The 15259-nt window shown below is 36.4% G+C and overlaps 1 protein-coding gene across 3 annotated transcripts in view; it reads left to right on the top strand.

The window, feature by feature from the left end:
* The window catches only part of TSHR (thyroid stimulating hormone receptor), a 60133-nt gene that overhangs the window by 20925 nt on the left and 23949 nt on the right, over positions 1 to 15259 (top strand). For all 3 annotated transcript variants that reach the window (XM_085317660.1, XM_085317659.1, XM_085317658.1), the window contains 3 exons: positions 11017 to 11091; positions 11844 to 11918; positions 14335 to 14412. In XM_085317660.1, coding sequence (XP_085173786.1) covers positions 11017 to 11091; positions 11844 to 11918; positions 14335 to 14412 — 228 coding nt within the window. The remainder of the gene's footprint in view (positions 1 to 11016; positions 11092 to 11843; positions 11919 to 14334; positions 14413 to 15259) is intronic.

Here is a 15259-nt window from a genome sequence, read left to right as displayed (position 1 = left end):
TTTTTTTTTTTTCAAAGATGCCATGGGAGAGCATTGCCAGTCTTCAGAGGTCCAGAAAGCCTAGTCTGAAAGAAAAGATTTCTGTAGTCAAATGTAAAATATGACATGGGCAGATATGTCTTTTAAACATATAAATGGTTGCTGTAAGGGGTAAAAGGATGAAAGCTCTGATTCATTCTTCACATTTGTGCTTGACAGCATTAAAATAGAGTAGATTCATGTTAGACTAGAATAAGTTTTATTATAGATGGCATAATTAAACTCTAGAACTGTTTTCCAAGGGAGGTTGCCTCTGAATCACTGAAGGCTTTTAAGGCTGTGTAATCAGAGACTCTGCAGGTTTATTTAACCTTCACTAAGAGAAAGAGACTGAGCTAGTTAATCTCTTAACGTTGCTCTATTTTCTATACCTTTTCCTTTTATTTTAAACTGTGGAAACACAAAGTTCAATAAAAATAAAGGAGACTATATCATTACTTTTGTAGATAGGGAGTAACTCATACTAGAAAATGGAAGTGCCATAGTGGGAGCACCGACACTTAGAATCCAGGATTCTGAAACTTAGCTCAGATCAATACCACCACTCCTATAATACCTGAAATAGTTTYGCAGAAAAGCTTTGGAGTAAGAACTGTTTATCTTTAGGTAGAATGCAGTTCCTTCTTTTGCAGGTGTTTTTTCCAGGTGTGTCTTTCTCAATATCCTCTCTTACTGCTTCACAGTTGTGCTTTAAGGCTTTCTTATTTAACAAAAATGAACATTTATTGAAATGTTTACTCCACTTTTTGTTAGCAAAGAATAAAGCAGTTGACAGTACATGCTACATGTGGTATTTGACTTGTGGTTAGCTTTTTTAGAAATACAAGGTGATAAAATTCTATTGGGCCATCTCATTTCATTGCACGATTGTTCCATGCAATGTGCAGTGCAGTATCTTGCCCATTTTAAATGGCGCAAATCTGAAGGTTTCCCAAGGAAAAAGGAATTAGCTGGCTAGATAGCTGGGTTTTATTCTTTCTATATTCAATTCAAAGTAAAGAATGGACTAGAAAAATCTCCCTCAAGATTCTAAGTTGTAACGGAAAAATTTCCTCCCTCAAGGGTAAAGTAATGTAACTGTTTCACTAAGACTCCTGCATTTTTTAAAGGTGTGACTGTTCTAAGTGCTTAGTCAGGGTTATGGTGTTCATAGTGTCTCCTGAGATGGACAAAGGTTGCTCTAGAAACTATATCTACCATTCTTCAGAATGCTTCAGTTTAGAGTATCCTGCTGAGTAGCAGCAGGGCATTAAATGCACCCTTGCACGGCAGGTCTTTCAGGGCACTCCTGAAGGATCTAGTCATTTCCACACACTTGGAAGTACTACAAACCCTTGGGCTATTGTGACATGTCAAAAGGGCTCTTCCAGCACATTCTCCAAGCTGTAATTGTCTTCTTCACTCATCCTTGTAATTTAGTGTTGCCTAATTTGTGCTATTTTTTACCGTCCARACTGTCGAAGAGGAATCTGAGCTGGAAGCTTTTCACTTGTACTCTTCCAGGCTCTAACCATGCACAAAGTATGTTTATAGTCCTAACTGGAGGGATATACACAAACAACATGTATTTCTTTCTCCGTAAGAAGTAAAAATACTACCCAGGACAAGACATCACAACTTCTTACTCGAAAAAGCTACAGGCAAAAACCACGCCTTTGTAAATAGCTTGCAAAGAAGGGCTCTCTCTACTACTCAAAAGGGCTTACCATGTTTTTAAAATCTGTTGGGAGGTAAGTCACAGATATTACCTAATTAGGTACTATCTGGACATCTGGGAAATTAGGAAGTTTCATATAACCTGTAATAAAAACCTATTTATAAATTTGACCATTTTTCTGAATTGCTTCCATAATTCTTCTGATTTGTTAGTACTGATAGTTGTTGATCTGCTTTCTAAACAAGATTATTCAGGAATAAATGCATCTGTTGTGCTATGCATTTGTTTAATGTTCTCAACTTACATAATATTTTCAGAGTATTATTGCTAAAATAATACTGGATGAAGATTATCATAAAGTATGTTAAAAGTAATTGAAGTTACTGTAACTGTTTTGAAAAGAAGCCATTTCAGAGTTTAGTTTTCACAGGCTCAGTTTTTCATGAACTTTTCATAGAGTGTAGTTTTATGTAAATAATCTTTTGCTCTTATTTAAACTTACACACACAGCTTCATTTGAAAAACATTTGTTTTTCTATAAAACTTCTTATGAGAAAATTTAATGTTTATGGAAGGGAAGAACTAATTGCTTTGGCTCAGGTCAAGTGTCATGTGAATAGGCATCCTGCATTTGTCATCATTCATGTTTGCCAAGTCCGTTAGCATGCTTCAGCTTTGATCTTCAGCAGTCTATTTTCTGGGTGCTTATTCAGTTCTGCTACTGTGCCTCAGTCATGTCTTGCTGTGTTAACTCCAGACCTCAGCTCCATGGGTGCAGCTTGTCCCTGTTCCACTAAACACTCTGTTTGAACATACATCATATATTTAGAATCCAAGCTAAGGATATTCATCGTCTGCTGTATTTAAATGGGTCAGATCTCATTTTAGTTTTAATTAGTGGGAAAATTTGCATTTTGCACTTTACTAAGATGAAAATTGATGCCAAAACTTTGTATTGATTTCTAGTGGCTAAACTGGCTTCAGAATAATTTGTTGTTCCTTGTTTTTATTATTACTGCTTTTTATTATATCTGTTAGTCAAATGCAACATGTTTGCAAATTTAGGACAGTCTTTCCCGTACAGTAACATAAGTATTTATTTTTTCTAGGTATAGTCATGAAAGTGATCCACAGTCAGACACTGCATTGCCTCTGTGTTTACTAGTTATCTTACTAGCAGAACTGCCACTTGGCTCCATTAGACTAAAAGGTTTTTGTAAGCAGGCCTTTGTTTCTCAGGAAAGCGTTCATGTGTAAGGAACCCAGAGAAATCTGGTCTTTCTCCACCCCCCCCCCGTTTGCTGTGTCTTTGATCATTCTCCTCCCTCATTTCTCCTCTTCACTTCAAAAGCTCTCTCCTCTCTTATAGTCATCTGAAAAGCCCTTTGAGTGCATGGGAATAGGGCCAGAGTTTATTGTTCAAGAGGCTTGCTCTCGTACAGGCGATATTATTCGGAAAGCTGGTGGAGATTGCTCCCCCCTCACAGTGAGCTGTGCTGAGATAGAGGGCTGTGCCGGGGCAACTACGCCAGCCTTCTGGCCAGGGCTGCCCTGCTCTTCCCTTGGACACTTCCTGGAGCCAGCTGTGGGACACCAGACTACAAAAAGGGGAGGTGATTTGATGGAAATATTTGAGAAGCAACTGGAGAAAGCAAGGGAATAGGCCAGTTGGCTTTCCTAGAACCTGAGTGAAATCTGTGGGACTGCAGCACATTTCAGGGCACTGGGAGAAGCACAGCGCAGAAAAACTTGGCTGAAAGCTGGTTTGGAGGTGGGTGTTAGCATGGCTAGAGCCAGAGCCAATTTTCTAGCACTAGAGATGAAAAGACTTGACAGGTGATGTGGGGTGAAATAATATGAATAGCTATATTTAGTGGAACTGCAGGTAGAGAGTAAAATGTGGAAGTATATATACATGTGAGAGGGGCCAGGAAAGCWGTATGCAAAGTAAATGCAAAAAGGTAGAAAAGGTTCCCAAGACATTATTAGGAGGAAAAAAAAAATATTCCTGATCTAGGAACATTTCAGAACTGCTGTCCTACCTAGGTATGCTTAGTACTCGTAAGTATCTTAGCATAACATGATTAAATTGGGACTCTGCAGCCAGATTTGCAAGACAATATTCTACAAGAGCGTAAGATTGAAAGTGTGTCAATATTGCAAAACAGGTATTAAAGATTGTCCAGGAAATAAATTTTAGAATTCACCTAACCTATGGTTGCTTTTCCCTTTTTTGATGTCACTAAATTCATATAAAATATGAAGTAGGTCATAAACTGTTCTAGAGTTAATTAGGCAAATGTATGGCTCATTCAATTCATACATTAGATAACACTTGAGTAATTATTAGTTTCCTTTTCAAATTCAAATTACTTGGGACTAAGTATTTGTCTTTGTCACTGAACATGGTAAGTGTATTATTTATACACTTAGAAGACCTGGACATAGGACTTTAAGTATATTGCCAAGTATATTGATGGTCTCTGCACGTTGTTCTGGACAACTTAAAGTTTTTTAAGTAATTTTTTTCAAAAGGCAAAACAGAGGTGCTGTTCATGGATAGTAGGATGTCAGTTTGATAGTGAGTCTATTACATTTTCACTTACTAGCCTCGACACCAGAAATAAAATTTTAAATATTGTCTTTAAAACAAATATAAGCCAGCTCTTAATGGTCTTATGTAGTAAAAAGAAATAGATAAAGTAGATGCTGAATATTAGTAAATTTTGAAAGTGTTCTAGAAATAATTCAGTTATTCTATGGAGAGCAGAAGGAAGTGACTTCTTTTTTATTAACATTTCCAAGCAATTTCAGATAGGATAACAAAATAAAATATTTCTTTCATTGCATCTTTTGTCTATTTGCATAAGTGGTCATCAAGGAAGTCTGTTACACTTTTTAGATTTTTATGTCTCAAAACCATTCTGTTCTCAGAAGTACTTAGATTTATTAGAGTTCTGCTGAATGCAGAATTTAAACACTGAATGTTAAGATTAGGTTATATTTGTAGTATACAAAATTCCACTTCAGAAATCATTTTGAATTGACTCCCAAGCATTTAGATTCCTGGGAACTAGCCTATTTGGCTGTGTTTGCTAAAAATACTAATATTTTTCSCAGAGTGACTTTTCAAAAGAACCTTTAGTTCCCAATAGCATATTTCAACGTCTTCAGTTCACTAGTTCCGAAAAATTATTTTTAAAAGTGAAAATCTGGTCTAATGAATCTACTAATAACCATCTCTCTTTTCTGAGTTTCTTGGATCCTTTAGATTTTATCCTTAAACCACAATATGAGAGTCACTATCATCTAACATATAAGCACTTCTGAGTGTGCTACTTGCAACTGATTATTGGAAAATAAATTATAAAAGTTAGCTTATATATTGCTGACCTGTAACAAATAAGATTAGAACTATTTGAGCTTCCTTGATAAGCTGTGGTGTTGATGGATCTATAGYTGTCCTTTAAATCTGAGTTTTTAGGGAAGATTCCTTCTATTACCATGAGATCCATGATGTCTATAACGTCCAACAAGGACAGTGCCACAGTTCAGGGATGGAACTGAATTTGAGGATCCTTTCATATGTATGAAATGAGAGGCCACATATTTGGCCAGCCAAGTGAAAGAGGTGCATTTGACTGGACTAAGAGTAAAGAAAATTGGATTCTTTTTCTGACTTTTTTCTTAAGCAGGTTGAATTGCCTTTTAGCTTTTTACACCTCTATCATTTCCTTTCTCATCTATTTGACTGGAGACTTTTAGAGGACTGATCATCTTTTGTTGATTCTCTCCTTTTGGGCTTCAAGAGACCCTGGTAATATAAAGTATAGGATGAAATGTAAATATAATTACATTATATATAAAAGCACACTTCTTTCCTAATCCCACTATTACCAATTCAAGGAAATGTAACAGCATGGGAATGAGCCCCATTTTTCRGTGCATCTATTGATTTCCTCACTCATATTCCCTAAGTTTTTCTATGATTACTGTGCTGTCTCATCTGGCAGTTTTAAATCTTTTATTCCCATATTAATTAGTTTTTTGTTTGCCTTTGTCAAACCGTACTTGCCTTCTCATGGCCCAGTTACTTAATAGATAAAAATCTGATTGAATCTCATTGCAATTTTCTCTACTTCCAGTTTTAGTACCATCTGCAGGCTTTGAATTCTTACTTACAATACTCTCATCTAAATCTTTTATGCAGAATATTAGTAATAGCAACAAGCCAAAATCTGTTGACTCTATGGTACTCCAATATGTGATTCATTTCCAGACTGAAGGCTGATCTGACAATGGCCTTTCCCTGAAATACTCCTGGTTCACAGCAAAAGAATATGTAGCCAAGAAGATAAAGTCCAGCTTTTTAACTGTAGGCAGTACTGTAAAAAACATGTCACTTTATGAAACAAACATCACTGTCAAGAGTGTGATTACTACATGTCAAACAAAATTATTTGAGAAAATCAAGAGACTGACACTGAGAACATACCTTTTAAATACAGAAATTGTACTGTTTAAAGTAGTTAACAGGCATGAAGAATATTTGAATACAACAAAATAATAGTAGCTGTGTAGTTATCAACCACATCAGTTTATCGTGCAAGTAATAGATACTTTGTCTCTCTGCAATGTCTGACAAAACAGTAAAAACTGAAGACTGGAAAGATGGAGCAGAACTGTTTGTCAGTACAGTAGCATATAGAAGGGCTAATGGCCTTATAACTGTATCCACATATTTACCTACTATCTTATGTCTCTTTCTCACTTTTATGTCTCAGATAACTTGGCTGGGTTGATTTTGTCCCACAGGTACGATTCCAGTGGCAGTTTAAGTGGAACTTAATTCCTGATAGCTATATTGTCTAGCCTACAGACTGCCCATAGGGTACTTGACAGTGTTAAGGGAGGTAACAGGAAATAGATGCCAAGTTGGTTAAATTAATAYGTGTTTATTTTCTTTAGAAATGCTGGCATATCAGTCAATGATAACCTTTATGATTATAATCATGAGCTCCCTGAAATGGACACAAGCAGAAACATGTGCCCTGTTGATGGCTGGAGGCTGCTAGGGCGTACTGCTTTCAGAACACCTGGGGCTCTCTTTAAGTCTCAGTTAGCAAGTCCCACAGGTTAAATGGGCTTGATGATGCAGGATCAGTAACATGGTCTTGCAGACCTCTGAAATGCTAATAGCAAAGACATGCTTGTCAATGCCAAACTATTGTGCCATATATTGAAGGGTATTTAGTGTGCCCAGTTTCCAGAGGCAGTTAAGAGCAACAMGAGGGCCTAGAAACAGGTAATGCTGTTGCTCCAAACTCAGTTCTAGCTCTTGGTAAAAACAGCCCTCAAGGTAAATTCATTTAAATATGAAGACTTCCCAGTATTTTTGAGATAGGTCCTTCTTTTAAACAAAAAATATAAGATTTATTCCTCACAGTGAAAAAAGATTTCTTGACAGTGACTTCTAATTTAATCTGAATTGATTTTAGCAGGGATTCATAGATGAAACTTACCACCTTATATGAACAGATTTCCATTTTCTAGCACTCAGTATTACAGCTAAGATACACCTACATACAATTATAATGATCATTATCATTAGCTCACCCAGACTGCTAGGTTAAAACTGTTGTATAGTTATTTAGTATTACATGGTGAAGAATTCTAGAAGTTGCGTGCCTCACAGTCACAGAAGTTAAAGATAAAAGGAGCCATTAATATCTTATCTCTCTTTAGATCCTGCTTTTGGCTCTGCTGGAATCGCCCCCTTTGCCTTATTCAGTCCTTCAGTTCAGATTTCAAGGCAGCAGGAGAGACTTAATGGGACATTTTTAATTTGAATCCACCACCTCAACTTGTGCCTCACTTTTAATAAAAAGTTAATCTTTTGCCTGGTGTCAAATCAGGTTATGAAATCTTGTTCATTTTTTACAACTTGCAATGCCAAAACTCTTACAGAAGTGAGTAGCATGTGACCTTTAATGAAAATTGTGCGTATCTCTTAACCTTTGGCCTATTCACTGATGATTGTTTTTTTTTTAAATTTGACACATTGCTAGATTTATGAAAGTCTGAATACAAAAGCTATTTTGAGACTGAATTTGCTTTTGGAGCAAAGACAGAAACGATATTCTTTAAACTGAAGGATCAAGGAGATTTCTGGCACTCATTTGGGACTAAATTATTTGAGCTACTTAATTATCTCAAGCAAAGCTAACACATTTATCTCCATTTATGTGTCCATTGTCACCAGCACAGTTCTTTGATGTATTCTTAAATGTTATTTTCAAATAGAAATGAAATGGTCTCCATATGCAGAATCATGTTAAGGAATTGTGGAATATAAAAAGGTTTCATTCATGCTGTCTTTATCCTTCTTCAGACATAGTTAATTACAGTGTAATAGTATGTCGAATGAATGCAGAGGAATACCTCATCTTGGCAAGAATCTTTATTTATATTTTGCAAATTTTTTAAGAAAACAAAAATCTTCATAGATTAATTTTCTTGAAAACAAGTCACTAAATTTCAATTCTGAAAAAYCAGATCTAGGAAGTAACAGATTATAATCTCATCAGAGACTATAAAATCCTACTACTTTTACTTCATATATAAATTTAACTCTTCTGCAGAGATAATAGTAGATGGAGTGGCCTGGGCTTCATAAAAATTGGTCTACTAGATATATACATTTTCAACTCATCAAATAAAAGGAGAATATCATTAGAACTCAAATCTGTTTTTATAGGCAGTCTATAAAAGGATATCATTAGTTGACTTCTGATCCACAATGAAAAAATTTGAAATCTGTGATGACGTAACTACAGGCAGTAGKATGTAAGGAATTAAGTCTATGTTACATTTTGCATCAACAGAAGGCAAAGTGATACACTATCCTCTGTATTGTTAARCATGGCTTATAGGATGACTGGTGTTTTCACTACAATGAATACGGCAAATTTAAATGACCTGAGCCATCCAAATTCACTGATGGACTCTGTAAAAGAAGCAGAAAAAAGGGGTACAAAGTACTGTTGGAAACTTGAAGGAATTAACAAGAAAAATAGGTCATATGATCATAAAGCTAAATAGATCATTGTGAATCAATGGGATTATCATGCAATAGTCCTGTAGCAATTTGGGGGAATGTTTATTGCAAAGTCACTTTCAAAGCCAAGAGGAATCTTTAAGACGACTACCAATAAACTATCAAGTATCATAGAAAAAAAGGTCTGAAGAGAGAGAGACAGAGGGGCCATGAGAAAATGTGCACATCTCCCATCTGGCTGCCATGACTGAACATGGCTCATGTCAGCCAAAGGGGTTTATCAGAGCACYCCAAGAGCAGCACATTTCAGCTGAGTGCTACAGTAACCAAGCACCTTGGCCTGGGGTTTCCTCGACAGTGCTGCAGTGCACATGTGCTATCTAGCCCTGTATGCAGAAGACAATCTCTAGCTGAAAGAATCAGATGCACAATGCCTTTGTGTACATAGACTGATTTTGTATCASAAAAGCAGTGAGTCAAAGCTTTTGTAAATGCTTGACTTAGTGCACCTGCATTATAGCAGCACAGTGCACATGAGCTGTGGACATGTAGAATCATAGAATCATAGAAGGGTTCCTGGATATGTGGCAYGCGGTGATGAGCGAGCATACCACTATGCCAATCGTACAGAAGCAGTTTGTAGTACTGTTGGAACTGTTGTCAAAAATAAGRCTACCAAACATCCAGGATCCCACAGAAACAGAGCAATTTTAGAGGAATGCCTGGACAGATTTCTACGAGAGAAAGATGATCTGTCAAGGAGAGGCTTGGCATATGGTAATCTTATAAAGAAATAAGAAACTCTTGAACAAACTTGCCTGTTATTGGATAGTCAGACATATCAGGAAGCTAGACAGTTTAGATGTGTAGGGTTACAGTTTGATAAATGAAGAAATAAAGACACAGGTACCACATAGGCATATATTTTTTTCCAGAGAATTTCTGTTAGTTATGCAAGCTTAAAAAAAAAAAAAAAAAATATACAGTGAAGGCAGGGAAATTCCAGCTACTTCAGTGAATAGGGTGCATGGCTAGACAAAATGAGCTGAAGTTTTAACAGAAAACAACTTGATAGTTCTCAGCTTGAGCACTGAAGCTCAATGAACAGTGCTGAGTATGGCCTGAGAGAACCCCTGAGACTATGCAGTAATGGGAAACATGCCTTGACAGGAAGAGAACAACTAAAAACATATATGATCCAGAGAAACTTTGCTAGTTTAAATTATATTATGCAAAGTCATTGCTCTCCCAACCCACCTTTCACTACAGCTGCTGTAGGGGGTGCTATATTAACTATATTAACTCACTCCAGATGTCGTTTCATGTGGGTGGATATTGCTGAGAATATATCAGGGTAAAAGGCCCAAAATTACTTTAGATTTCTGCTGTATTTTCTTCTGCAAGATGATTTCCAGGACATCTCATCTGTCATAGCTGAAACATATTTCATCCGTATATCACAAAATAGTAACTATACAGGAGATTGTGAGACTTAGCACATGTGAAGGTCTTTGAATGGAAGAACACRTAAATTTTGCAAATTCTGCAGGAACTTTTATTTCCATTTTATTGTAGCCAAACTAAAGCATAGAGCCATATTAACTTTGTAGGATGTTATAGCACATAACTGTCAGAACCAGAAATAAAACTCATATGTCTAAATCCCACCCCTACCTCTCTAGAAAAGATTCTGCCTTTGTATTTATTAGCTCCATTTTAGATATTTTAAACTTGTTYATGCTAACTTACATTAATAATGCATGTGTTACAACTAAGTTACAAGGTAGGAGATTTGCCTGACAGTAATGACAATGACTGTGGTACTGGTAGGCCCCATATGTAGACTMTCATGAAGTCAAATATTGCTTTTTAATCTTGATTTTCTTTTTTTACTTAATTTCACAGAGACAGAACTCTACCTATGTTCCCTAATGCTGCATGAAGCCTTAATCATATGCTATTACTTTGATTTTAACAAACAGAATCAAGCAAGTCTGAGGATCSCTAAGCAAAAGCCATGTGTTTCTTCCCCCTCGATTAAACTAGCTGGTGTCCAGAGTTGCATCTATCCATGTGGTAATTCTTCAGTGTAAGATTACTCAAAAAGCATTGTGATCTCCAGTAAACCAGTACAAAAGCTCTCTACAGGAATTAGTTTCCTGAAATTTCACTTTAATGTTGCTACCTTACTTAGGTTCAATAAATGCTACCATTAATAAAGGTCAGTGTGATAATGTTCCCCCCCCCCTTTTTTTTTTTATAGTGAAATTCGAAATCTTAGAAACTTGGGTTACATAGATCCAGATGCCTTTAAGAACCTCCCACTGCTGAAATACCTGTAAGTATTTGGCACTTGTAAGTGGTTGGCACTTAAGGCTCACAGAGGACTTTTTATAGTCTTCACAGTATAGCAGTTTTGTTTCTTTGAATTTTGGAGTAGGTTGCAATGGTTTCCCCTATTGCTTTATTTTCATAACAGAAAGCCAGCTAGGTTGAATCTTTAATTTTGATAGAAAGGGAAAAATGTTCACAAATTCATCAATAACTTTGTCWTTCTTCTTATCTATTAAATAACTGGAATGCACAAACATTTGCTTGGTAAAACCGTACAGCTAGTATTCTATTAAGGATTAGGATTGTCTTACCATATTTGAGTAGGGAACCCTGGACAGTTGGAAGACCAGATTGTTTCCATTTTTAGAAGTATTTAGAGATATTTAGATGTATTTTCTTAGCCTCAGTAAATGAGGGGGTCTACCTTACTGTCTGAAGCAGTCTAAATCTGTTCAAGTGAATCTGAAGTTATAATTTTTTGTCCCCTACCATTTTCACTTGCTACTTCCCCCTGCAGATCTGCTTAGYTGTCTTATTATTCCAAGTTCACATCTTTTAGATTCTATGATTTATCACAAATCTGCTATTTTGACTTTTTTATTTGTTCTAGCAGCCTTAATTCTGAACGGTTGATTATATGCAAATTTATTGCCAATAGAGAATGTGAAATAACCATCCTGCACTGCTGAAAGCTCTGCACTTTTCTTTTCTTCAGTAGTCTGCTTCATGTAGCTTTCTGTTTCTCCTCTGTTTCAGTGGGATTTTTAATACTGGACTAAAAGTATTTCCTGATCTTACCAAAATCTATTCATCTGATGTGAACTTTTTACTGTAAGTATCTGTCCTCACAGCTGGTAAGAATACTACTGACTTCAGAACACACAAAACCCCAGAGCGAAGTCTTCCATTTTAAAGAAAAGTATCAAATAAACCTACCAAAATATTTTCTTCAGGTTATAGTTCAATAATCATTAATACGAAGTCTGCAAAATGCTGGGTCATCTAGTACTACAAATTTGATCTGGATGAATCACAGACCCAAGCACATTTTCCTTGAATTAGCCAAAGCTCATGGTACAGGACTTCTACTAGCCTTTTGCTTTTATTTAGGTTTTATACTGGCTGTAACAGTATACTGGCCTGAAGTAACATGAAGTTGGAATAGGTGTCAGGCAAGACCTGATCTGACACRCAGCCAGCCTGCCAAAATTTCTTCAACAATTTGCACCGGCAGGATACTACTGTCGGTCGATGCTACTGAGCACCTGATACTACTGTCCATTAGCTGAATCTACCATATTGTTAATCATGATCTCAGTTAGCTATCTTTGCCTTCTTTCTTCTGATCCTACCCTGAGTACGCRAAATTCAAGAGCAGGAGAACTGGCCCTGGGAGCAATCATTTATCTTCACATCTTTAAAAAGCTCAGTATTGGCTGAGCTCACATTTTTAGCAAGTTTTTTGGAGAAGGCTTATTTCATCCAAAATATGTTGCTTCATACAATTTAATTCATATTTTAATACAGAAAAAAAAAAAGGAAAAGAAGAGAACCAGAGTTTTAAAAGCAGATAACCAGAGTTGGGAAATAAAGCAGAGCTTCTAAGCCCTTAAGTCCCTATGTTCAGCAATACCTTGGTTTAATGAGACTCAAACCACCAAAGTTAGTTCCAGCTGGCACAGTGCATCTGCATCCATGCTGCAGCCCCAAGAATGCTTCAGAGCATCCTATAGCTCTGTTCTGCAACACATATGTCTTAGAGCATATTACAGAACAATTTATTGGAGAAAGAGAGAGGCAAGAGAAATGTAGGGCATCTCCTACCATTATCCTTATGGACAGAATCAGAGAGTTCTTCTGTAACAACAGAAAATGTTTTTTTGGCATTCAGAAAGCAAAGCCTACATCCATCTCTAGGTACTAACCTTTCTCAAACTCTGAGCTGCAATCAAGCCAAAGCCTGGATGAAGGCTTGCAGATAGAAGYTACACAGGATAGAAGCATCTGGGCCACTACTTAATCCCAGAGAGGCATTAGCAATATTGTAGCAGCATTCACCCAGAAGAGTCTTGACCAGTGTGTGGACTAGGACAAAGGCTAATAACAGTTAGAAGTATTGTGATAGAAGGTGACCTGCTAAAACACAACCACAGGTCACCTACCTCAAGAGTTGTTTCAGGGCTACAAAATGGTGTTCTTAGTCTGACTAGTCAACATCCCCACTGCATTATTGGCCTGCTGTTGGTGAGGTAAACTTTGGATTCARTAATTGCCACATAAACATGGGTGTCTACAAAGATGGCTGTCTAGAAAGTTTCTATTTCTCAAAGAGTAATTCTGTTCTTGAAGAGYGATAGGTTTCTAAATGACGAATGAGGTATAACTGGGGGAAAAGCATTGTTTATATCCATATTGGCTTTTGAGGTCACTCAGAAAGCTTCAAAAGATAAATATTTGTTTTAGAAGAGTAAATCAATCTGAAAAAATGGCAAACCAAAACAATATGTGGCTGAAATCACCTACCAGTGAAAACTGCTTAGAATGAAGTYCCTACCTGCTCCTTCCTCTCTCTTTCTTTTCTTCAGTTCAGCTGTAGTAAATCTTCAGTTTTCTTTACTTCTTTTGCCGCACTAGAGTCTTTCAGGAAACTGCAGAGTGGGAATTAAAAAGTATTCAAGAAATGGCAGAGAGTGTTGGAAATGCTGATTTGGGCAAGAGCTGAGAAGAATCATTACATTAGAATATATAGTAACTTTTCTATTTCCTTTGTGCTAGAGGTAGTTCTATAAAGTGAAATGTCTCTGTCTTGAATAATGTACCTATTTGTGAGCTTGTGAGCTTTTACCTAAGCTCAGYTAAAGAACAGGATCTCAGCTTTAAATTAATTTGGGCTAACTCAGTTGACATTGCAAAATTATTTATCTTCCTGATTCTTTGGCTTATCAGAAAAGGGATCAGTGTGTGCTGTTAATCACTAGAATCACACAGGTTATACACACTTTACCAGGACTATATAAAACTCAYCTACAGCACAAGCTCACTTCTTAAATGCTAGAAGGTGCTTGATTCTTAACCTTCCCATGTATAGCTTTAGGATGTAGGTATTATTTTGCACTTAGATTGCATAAATTACTTTACACTTACAGTGATTATATAGGCAGAGAACATTTAATAATAAAACTATTCTTGAGAATCTACTCTCTTATGCAGATGTTTGATTGTGATTTTTTTTTGTTTCCTCTTTCAGTGAAATTGCAGATAATCCTTTCATGACTTCAGTGCCTGCAAATGCTTTCCATGGGCTCTGTAATGAATCTCTTACTCTGTAAGTCCTCTCAGTTTAAGTCACAAGGCAATCACATTGCCTTGGCCTGTCAAGCATATGGTAATGTTAAAAAATACAGTCCTACTCTCTAGTAGTTTGTAACAGAAACATCATGGACAATCATTACCGTAATATAGATTACATAAATCCTTTACTTTGACAATGATTTGAATCAGGCCTTATGCTTTTCATTAAACTGGTCTGTGCCAAGCATTTTAAAAAAGAAAAAATAACAGAAGATAGTACGATCATAATGAGAGGAAATAGTTATATTGGAAAAAATAAAAGAGAAAAATTTGCAGGGTTCTACTTCCACTAAGCTACAGCATGCTTAGAGCTGTGTCAGTCCTTTTTTTGCAACCAAAGTGGTACATACTAACAGGTGGCAAGTGGCAGAGGAGACGGATTTGAGGTGAAAAAACGTTAAATGCAGTTCTATTATTCAAGTCAAACACAGTCAAACCTTAGGAAAAGATGGAGGGGAAAGGAGAGAAAATGACTATAATGAGATAGGGAAGTGAGCACTGAGGAAAAAGAAAGAATTCTACAAATTCAACCAGGCCTTACATTAAAACCACACTTATTTTGGTATGTAATCCATCTTTATAGGATTTTGTTTCCTTGATTAGACTGAGGTTGAGAAAGTTATGGGAAAGTGTTTTAGTCTTGTTCTATCTTTGTTKTAGAAGGAAATAAAAGACAGCACATCTGCCACATGGTATTCCTGATTTAGATACACTCAGGAATGGGGCTTCTGTTTGACCTTACTGCCTCTTCAGGAGATTAAAATTAACTATCCACAAATGTACTGTTGCCAAGAAAAATGATGGATAAGTTGTTAGGTAAT

Source organism: Rhea americana, unplaced genomic scaffold (genome assembly GCF_003343005.1).
Source record: "Rhea americana isolate MKP2758 unplaced genomic scaffold, rheAme1 scaffold_5, whole genome shotgun sequence".
Lineage (NCBI taxonomy): Eukaryota > Metazoa > Chordata > Aves > Rheiformes > Rheidae > Rhea > Rhea americana.
The sequence above is the reverse complement of the archived record's forward strand: the minus strand, read 5'-3'. Positions and strand labels throughout refer to the sequence as shown.